Source organism: Budorcas taxicolor, chromosome 8, assembly GCF_023091745.1.
Source record: "Budorcas taxicolor isolate Tak-1 chromosome 8, Takin1.1, whole genome shotgun sequence".
Taxonomy (NCBI): Eukaryota; Metazoa; Chordata; class Mammalia; order Artiodactyla; family Bovidae; genus Budorcas; species Budorcas taxicolor.
In genome coordinates, this window is record NC_068917.1 from 99453817 (window position 1) to 99463935 (window position 10119).

General features: G+C 37.4%; 1 protein-coding gene across 1 annotated transcript; it reads left to right on the forward strand.

Annotated features, from left to right (window-relative positions):
- Positions 1 to 7181: 7181 nt before the first annotated feature.
- LOC128052458 (ATP synthase subunit alpha, mitochondrial-like) lies at positions 7182 to 8863 on the forward strand. Its single transcript, XM_052645027.1, is given in 2 exon segments — positions 7182 to 8606; positions 8608 to 8863. Coding segments are annotated over 2 exon segments (1659 nt in total). The 5' UTR covers positions 7182 to 7203.
- Positions 8864 to 10119: the final 1256 nt, after the last annotated feature.

The window sequence follows — 10119 nt, forward strand, 5'->3', positions numbered from 1 at the left end:
TTCAGAAGAATCGCCGTACTGTTTCCACAGTGGCTGCACCAACTTACATTCCGATCAACTGTGTGTGAGGGTTCCCTTTTCTGCACATCCTTTCTAGCATTTGTTATTTGTACACATTTTAATGATGGTCGTTGACCAGTGTGAGTTGGTACCTCATTGTAGTTTTGATTTGTATTTCTGTAGTAATTAGCAGTGGTGAACATCTTTTCATATGCCTGTTGACCATCTATATTTCTTCTTCGTATATGTTGACTATTTTACTTTTTAATGAAATAATACATATGCAGAGTATAAAAGTTCCACTAAGAAGGCTTACTAGTAAAGAATAGCATCAGTCTGTCCCATCTTTCTTACCCTTCCAGTCCTGCTACCTAAAGGTAACCATACTTAGCTCTTGTAATGGTTTCTTCTAATATTTAATTAATTTAACTTTATGTTTCTAAATGATAGGCTTCTATGTTCCTTTTTTGATTTCTAAGCTTCCGATATTAATTTCTGATTTTCTACTAGGTAAGAGGAAGATTTAGCTCTCATTCCATTTTCCCCTCATCCCAATCTGTCTTCCTGTCTGTACAGACATATTCACTTCTCTTTGATCATCCTTTCAATGCAGATATATCACAATTTGGGGCTAAAATTATATTCACTATTTATATCATTATTACATCAATATTATTCACAGTTCAGTAAGTATACTACATAGTTTAGGTTTTCCTTCTGGTTCTGCATTTTGTTTTGCCTGGAGTTAATAATTACCTCTTTTGGGGCTTTGCACTTAATTGTCTATGTCTGCAAGTCTCTGTCACCAAAATTTCTGCATGAGTGATACAGCTCTTAGGGTAAATATTATAGGTGATCTATATCCTTAAAAAAAAAACATGTGTCCATCCTTGTGTTCTAATCTCAGTTAGTTGATATGTGGGCTTATTGTACAGATATCATCCTAGAACCTCCTCTCCCCATTATTGAAATTCCCGTTGCAGCTCTCCTGTGTTTCAGCTTCTATTTTTTCCTGGTTTATATCAGGAAATATCATTTCATCCTTTTCCACAATTTTGTTATAAGACCTAACTCCAGTACAATACTGAGAAAGAGTACATGGAATCACTTTATCTTTGAAAACTTGTATGTCTAAAAGTATGGTTTTCTACCCTCTCACTTGATTTTGTAATTTGCTTATGTGAGTAACTCTAGGTTGGAAACAATTTTTACCTTGGAACTTTAAAGGCATTTTAAAAAATTAGTTTATTTATTATAATTGGAGGCGAATTGCTTTACAGTATTGTGGTGGTTTTTGCCATACATTGACGTGAATCAGCCACGGGTGTACATTTGTCCCCCTGGCCCGAACACCGCTCACACCTCCCTCCCCATCCCGTCCCTCTGGGATGTCCCAGTGCACCGGCTTTGAGTGCCCTATTTCACGCATTGAACTTGGTCTGCAGCCATCCATGGCATTAAAAAGTCCAATGCCGTTCTGATTCTTGATCTCTTGTGTTTTTGTCTTTCTTTCTGGACGTTTTCAGAATCCTTTCTCTGTTCTTAAGGCACTGAAATTTCATGAGATACTTGCAAGTTCTTTTCTATTACTTGTTCTCACCATTCTCATATTACAGCTATATCATATTTTACATTCTTATAAATCTTGGGTCCATTTCTAGATTTTCTTTTTTATGTCTTTAATAGCCACACCCATTGCTGGATCTGTACTACAGTTTAAAGATACTCATTTATAGTGCATTTTGATATCTCCAATGACAAATGTCCCTACTTCTTGTTCTCTATTATGTATTCTTTTTGTGGCTCTCAACTATAATTTTTGAAATGAAATTTTGATCAGTTTTCAACTTTGAAAAAAATTCCTTGCAATTATGGTAGTCTGTGAAATTCCAGTTTGAGAGAATTCACATTTTTACTTATTTGCATCTTCTTATCTGTAGAGATGAATGTCTCAGCGATATTCAAGTCTTCTTTCAGAGTTTGTTTAATAGAGGTTCTGTACATTTCTTCCATAAGTTGTAATTTTATTCCATCTATTATTTCTCTACATGAATACCATAGATTTTCATATTTACTTCCTTTTTAAATTCTGTTGAACAATTTTAGTTAATATCCATGTTTTTTGTCATTCAATCAATTTTTTAACTCCTACTATTTTCCAGAAGGTATTAGACATTCAGGCCATCATGTTAAGCAAGGAGACATGGTCCTTGCCCTTAGGTAGATAATTATATCATTTTCAAATAATGATTACATTTTCCTTTCCAATATTATTTTTACGCTGATGTTTACTGCTAGAATCTGATTTTTAAAAACTCTATCATGTTAAGGAACTTTTGTTCTACATTCGGTTTATAAAAGCTTTATAATCACAAACAATGTTGAATTTCATTAAAGTTCATTTAATTGTTAATGTAATAAATATGTTACACCATCCTTGAATTCCTGGAATAAACCTCACTAGGTAATTTCAGAGTGTTCTGTTTTTATCCTGCTTGACAGTATCTAATAATGTTGTATATAGAATACCTACATCTATAGGAATAAAAAGATTGATCTATAGTTTTCTTTTACTGTGATCTTTTTTGAGGTTCAATGTTAAAATTATGCTAACCTCCAGGTGAATGGAAAAGCTTCCGAGAGCCCTTCTTTGAAACATATATTTATTTAAGAAATATTTTTAAAAGCAAAGTAATTTCCTTGCCTTTGAAAGTTTGTAGCCAGATTTCTTCTTTAATGATGTTCCTCTGACACCTGTTCGATTTTATCTGTGGTTATTGATCCACTCATTACTAGATTTTTAAGAACCAACTTGGGAATTTCATTTTCCCTTTGTGTTTTCACTGTTTGGACCTTTGTTAAAATTCTCAGAGGGCTATTTATTGGAGTTATGTTTTCAGTATTATAAATATGCATTTTCAGTGTCTATAATTCTTTGATCAGTGATATTTATTGTAGAGAAGACAACACCTAGGCTTCATTTTTCACCTTAAAAGTTAAGATGCAATATTTGAAAAGGTGATAGAGGAAAAAGAATAGAATAGGGAACTGTAAAAGGAGTATTCGAGGGAATTGATCAGAAATAACTAATTTTGGGGTCAAATATAGACCCATTGTACCTGCAGAGAGGATAGGATTTACCAGAGCCCTAAGTTCTGTAGGTAAGTTTCATGTAAGATCATAGACACTCATAGCATGCAGGAATTGGCTAGAAAATTACTTCATCATTATATAGACTCAGAAACTAAGCTACAAAGAGATGAAGTAACTTACTCAAAGTTACAGAGCGTGAGGATTACTTACTCTAATAGAGTTACTTGTACTGTACAACACTTTTTTTAAAAAGGAAAATATATATGTAGGTTAATAGGGAGAAATGCAAGGAGGCACTTCTGTAAATGTTTTATAAATATTGTTTTGATAGGATGCCAGACTTCAGCTTCCTTTTCTAGGTGAAGAGCTGAAGATATAAGGGGATTGAAGAAGAAAAAGTCACAATCCAAATCAGGTCTGAACCCTCTTTCTATTGGTTGCCTTACCTGTCAGTAACTCAATAAGCAACATTACCTCTTTCAAAAATCAATGAATGGAAATGCTGTGAGGAAACAAAGAAATCTTCATTCTTGTGAGTATTCACAGAAAAGACTTTAACTGTGGCTATTCCTTTAGTTATTAAAATAGGGAAAATTAAAAGAGTGATGATACTGAATGCTTGCAAGAGTCCAGGGAAATGGAGACACATGTATTGTTGTAAAGTAGCAATCTTTGGAAAGACAAATTAGCTGATTAAGGAGAAAATGCTGTATGAATGAAGGTAGTTGTTGCTGCACTGTCTAATAATAAAAAATTTGAAGTGGCAGAATTTGTCAGAAGGGAAGGTCTAAACAAATTGTGGGGCTCGTGAGAATACTGTGTAGCTAATGACAATCTCCTTATTATCAGGAAGACAAGCATGGGACAATGCCTATGCCTCTGTGTGCTCACTTCTTCACGTTTGGCTCAGTCAGCTCCACACACTGAAATTAAGATGAACAGATTAATTGAGATATTGTTGAAATATGGTATTATATAGCTTACAAGTGTACACCATAGTGGTTCATGATTTTTAAAGATTTTATTCCACTTACATTTATTATGAAATTTTGGCTGTATTCCTGTGTTACATAACTAGCGAGACTCTTAGCTGGAGACTCTTGGGAAGAGTTCTATCTGCTTCCAGGTTCTTTCAGGTCATTGACATAATTCAGTTTTTCAAATTTTTAGGACTGAGGTTTTCATCTTCTTTCCGGCTATAGACTAGGGGGTTCACTCTCATCTCTAGAGGCTTCTTCCAGGTCATTCCATGTGGCCCCCTCCATCACAGCATTAGAGAACCTCCCTTATGTTGTTCTTCACTTTCTCTTGCTATCAGCTGGAGAAAACTCAGCTTTTATGGGGCGGAGGTGATTTGGCTAGGCCCCTATGCATAATCTTTTGGTCTTTGGGTCAATATCTGCAAACTCCCTTTGGCCACATATTATAACATAATCATGGAAATCAAGCCAAGGGGCAAATGGGGCCATGGATTCATCCTGTTGCCTGCCAGACCACAGATTGGACTCAGTCTCTCACTTCCTTTAGGTCTTTTTTCAGTTGTTAACTTTTCAGCAAAGTGTTTCCAGGAATCTATCTAAAATTTCAACTGCTCCTTTTACCTCCACCTTAACTTCCACCCCTTTTGCCTGTTTTTCTTTTTAAATTTCTTCTTTAGCACTTATCATCTAAAGTCCAATATATATCTTATTTATATTGTTTGTTATCTGTCTCCTCTAGCACACGTAATCTCAAAGAGATCAAGGACTTTGTTGTTTTCTGCTGTATGTAGTTCTCACTGCCGGAATGATGCCTGACACATAACAAATACTCAGTAAATATGTGTTTAATGAGGGAACAAATGATACAAAATTATGTAGAGAGTATGATTACAATTACTTAAAAATATGAATGCATGTAAACACAAAATAGTATTGTTAAGATAGTAAGATTGTAATAGCTTAAAAATCTATTTCTTAAGCTCTGCACTGCTTTCCTATTGACATAACAAAGAAAAGGCCTCACAGAAGGGGCTGTTGTCTGGGGAGTGTGAATTATCCAAGTATGACATAGCTCATGAGCAGATAGTTTTGAGGTAATGCTAAGGAGGGACTCAGGAGCTCATCACAGACAGAAGAACATACCAGAGGCAATATGGAAGAGGAGAAAGAGCATGAGAGATGGAATCCCAAAGACCTGGAGTTGTGTCTCTCTCAAGTATTTACTGGGCTTCCTAGGTGGCTCAGTGGTAAAGAATCTGCCCACCAATGCAGGAGACGCAACAGCACAGCTTCCATCCCTGGGTTGGGAAGATCCCCTGGAGAAGGAAATGGCAACCCACTCTAGTATTCTTGTCTGGGAAATCCCACAGACAGAGGAGCCTTGTGGGCTGCAGTCCACGGGGTTGCAAAGAGTCAGACACAACTGAGCAACCAAACAGTGACAGCAGCAAGTATTAATATTTACTAGTTGGGTGAATTGAAAAGCCACATGACCCCTCTGAGCCAATTTTCTCACTACAGAAATGAGGACATGAACTACTTTCATCATTGGGTTGCCGTAAGGATTGTGTAAGATGCTCAGTTTTACTTCATTTCACATCATCCAGCTTATTCACCCTTTTGATTGCCAAGAGAAAGACATCTCATGTTGTACCAACTTTTCTCCTTCATCTAACTTGTGTGCAGTTATACAAAAGGACTTTCTTGAAATGGTAGGATGATTTCCCCATGAAAGGAATATCACCAGTTTTTTTTTTTTAATGCAATATTGGTTTCCAATAAGCAACTAGTTTAAAATAACAGAAACAGAAATTCCCATGTGGCTAACAAAATTTCCCTTTGAGCTCCAAAGGCTCTCCTGGCACTCTCCAATTATTGTACCTTGAAATTGTTTCAGTAACTGCATTCTTTATGACAGGCATTTGAATATCAAATATTGGTCACTGCCAGAGTATTAAATTTTTAATCAGAAGTAGAAGGAAAATGACTTTAAGTTCTGATCCTGTCAGTTTCTCATTATTTGACCTTGAACCATTCACCTTACTTCCCTTGGCCTTCTGGTGCATTTTGAGAATCCTTGCATGCATGAACAAATGACTCTGTGGAAAGATAATTCCCATGGCAATAAAAGCGATTACATTTTAAGCATCTAGTATATTCCAGGCATTATGCTATATTCTTTACATACATTATCTTAAAAGCGCAAAACAAGTCAACCAGCTGATATCATTGTCTCCATTTTATCCACAAGAAAGCTGAGGCTTAGCGAGATCAAATACATTCTTGAGAGTAACACAACGAAATGCTAGAACTGATCTACTGCTATAATCTGTTAGCATCATTTTGCATTTGGATTATTCTTTTCAATGCATTTACTCTCTGGCCCAATTTTGTGTCAAAGAGGATTTGATTCAACATTCTATGCCTTTACGTAAGTCTTCAATTTAAAGAAAATTAACAACAGTCTGCTTGTTCCTTGCTACACCCAAGGTACCTAGCACAATACCTGTTAGGTAGTAGGTGTTGAATAAATGACTTTTGAATGAATGAATAGGTAATATGGGTCAAAGACAGAGTGTTGTGCCATGTCTCCATTGAAATACAGTAGTATTGGCCCTTTCAGTTATAAATCCATTGGACTTTGTTGTTAAGATATCTTCATTTCTCTATTTTTTATCTATAGGTGTTAAAGGGAGACATTGTCAAATGTTTTGGTGTAGTCAGATACACTATATATAGTTTTCCCCCAAATCTGCCATTCTAATAATCTTATTTTGCAAAAAGAAAAGCTTAAGATGTATTTCATGTTTCATGGACATATTATTTTTCTCATCTTTTTTTTTCTCCTAGTGTTCACAAATACGCAGTCTTATCATTCGACCTATGAAACTATCTGGGATAGACATTAAGTGCAATATATATTTTTGTAGGACATTCCTGTTGAAGATGAATCAAGAAAGTATTTTCTATCTTAATTCTTACAAGATTTCTGGCAGAATTTTGAGGCTATAGTTGGAAAGTTCTCTTAATAACAACAACAATAATAACCATTTATTCAAAAGGTTGCATTATAGCCAGTCAGTCTCAAGGCTGCGGCTACGGAGAAAGCACCTGAGGAGGAGCTGCAAAGATGCTGTCCGTGTGCGTCGCTGCGGCCGTGGCCCGCGCCCTCCCTCGGCGAGCCGGGCTGGTCTCCAAAAATGCTTTGGGATCATCCTTCATTGCTGCAAGGAACCTGCATGCCTCTAACTCTTGTCTTCAGAAGACTGGCACTGCTGAGGTGTCCTCTGTTCTTGAAGAGCGTATTCTTGGAGCTGATACCTCTGTTGACCTTGAAGAGACTGGGCGTGTTTTAAGTATTGGTGATGGTATTGCCCGGGTACATGGGCTAAGAAATGTTCAAGCAGAAGAAATGGTAGAGTTTTCTTCAGGTTTAAAGGGTATGTCTCTGAACTTGGAGCCTGACAATGTTGGTGTTGTCGTGTTTGGAAATGATAAACTTATTAAGGAAGGAGATATTGTAAAGAGAACTGGGGCTATTGTAGATGTTCCAGTTGGCGAGGAGCTGCTGGGTCGTGTGGTCAATGCCCTTGGTAATGCCATTGATGGAAGGGGTCCAGTTGGTTCCAAGGCCCGAAGACGAGTTGGCTTGAAAGCCCCTGGGATCATTCCTCGAATTTCTGTGCAGGAACCATTGCAAACTGGCATTAAGGCTGTGGATAGCTTGGTGCCGATTGGCCGTGGTCAGCGTGAGCTGATTATTGGTGACCGACAGACTGGCAAAACATCAATTGCTATTGACACAATCATTAACCAGAAACGATTCAATGATGGAACTGATGAAAAGAAGAAGCTGTACTGTATCTATGTTGCTATTGGTCAAAAGAGATCCACTGTTGCCCAGTTGGTGAAGAGACTTACAGATGCAGATGCCGTGAAGTACACCATTGTGGTTTCAGCTACTGCTTCAGATGCTGCCCCACTTCAGTACCTGGCTCCTTATTCTGGATGTTCAATGGGAGAATATTTTAGGGATAATGGCAAACGCGCTTTGATCATTTATGACGACTTATCCAAACAGGCAGTTGCTTATTGTCAGATGTCTTTGCGGCTCCGCCGACCTCCGGGTTGTGAGGCCTATCCTGGTGATGTATTCTACCTGCACTCCCGACTCCTGGAGAGAGCAGCTAAAATGAATGATGCTTTTGGTGGTGGCTCCTTGACTGCTCTACCAGTCATCGAAATGCAAGCTGGTGATGTGTCTGCTTACATTCCAACAAATGTCATTTCCATCACTGATGGACAGATCTTCTTGGAAACAGAATTGTTCTACAAAGGTATCCGCCCTGCCATTAATGTTGGTTTGTCTGTGTCCTGTGTTGGATCTGCTGCCCAAACCAGGGCCATGAAACAGGTGGCAGGTACCATGAAACTGGAGTTGGCTCAGTATCGTGAGGTTGCTGCTTTTGCCCAGTTCGGTTCTGACCTTGATGCTGCCACTTAACAACTCTTGAGTCGTGGTGTGCATTTGACTGATGCTCAAGCAGGGACAGTATTCTCCCGTGGCTATTGAAGAGCAAGTGGCTGTTATCTGTGCGGGTGTCAGGGGGTATCTTGACAAGCTGGAGCCCAGCAAGATCACAAAATTTGAGAATGCTTTCTTGTCGCACGTTATCAGCCAACATCAAGCCCTGTTGGGCAAAATCAGGACCGATGGAAAGATCTCAGAAGAGGCAGATGAAAAGCTGAAAGAGATTGTAACAAACTTCTTGGCTGGATTTGAAGCTTAAAGTCCTGTGGATTCACATCAAATGCCAGTTTGGTTTTGTCATTGTTTCTTCTAGTTCCATTTGTAAAAGGATTACTCTAATACTGCAAATGTACAGTAATCACATTAAAATAAAGGTTCCATGTTGCTTGGTGGTTTTCTATAGATTTAAAAAAAAAAAAAAAAGGTTGCATTATAAATACTGCGTAGACACCTGACCTACGTTACCTAATTTAATTTCCCACAAATCTGTGAAGTAGGCCTGAATATCTGAAATCTACAAACCAGAAATCCAAGAACAAAAAGAGCTAAATTTTGCCCAAAGTTCCTCATATGGTAAGTAGTAATCAGGATTCAAACCCAGGTCTCAAACTCCAAGATTGTGTTTTTGATTAGTATACATGTTGCCTTTTATAACTTTTCAAGGCCAGGAAACACATTAAAAAACTCTCTAATGTTTTCTTATGATCACTTCTATTGTTTCATTTCAGTTTTCTTGTTTTATTTGGATTGGGCTGGGTTATGCTGCAGTGACAAATAACATCAGTTTTATTTTAATGCTACTTTTATGTATCAGAATGGGTTTACTTGATTGCAGTGACTGGAAGATCATACTGGAAAGTCATGCAAAGACAATTAACTGTTTTAAACTCAAAATGATACATGCTACTTCTAGCGACATATGATCAAAGCAAATTAAACAGCCAAGCAAAACCTCAGGGAGTGGAGAATCATAACCCCCCACTATATCTGAAAGGAGAGAACAAGTTATCAGTGGCTAGTGATGGTATCCACAAATCCATGTATCAGATGCCCCTTTCAGAGGTGAAAATATTCTCTTTTTAAAAAGCTTTGATTGGGATATAGTTGGTTTATAGTTGCTACACAGTAGACCCTTATTAGTTGTCAGTTTTACATATGGTAGTATGTTTATGTCAGTCCCAATTTTGCAATTTATCCCTCGCTGGAACTTTGCCCTTACCCCCCAGTAACCATAAGTTTATTTTCTAGATCTGTAACTCTATTTCTGTTTTGTAGATAGATTCATTTGTAGCCTTTCTTTGTATTCCCACATATAAGCAATATCTATGATTTGTCTTTGACTTAACTTTACTCAGTATGACAATCTCAGGGTCCATCCATGTTGCTGCAAATGACATTATTTCATCCTTTTATGGCTAATAGACATTTCTCCAAAGAAGAGATACATTTGGTTGAAAAACACATGAAAAGATGTTCAACATCACTCATTAGTAGAGAAATGCAAATCAAAACTGC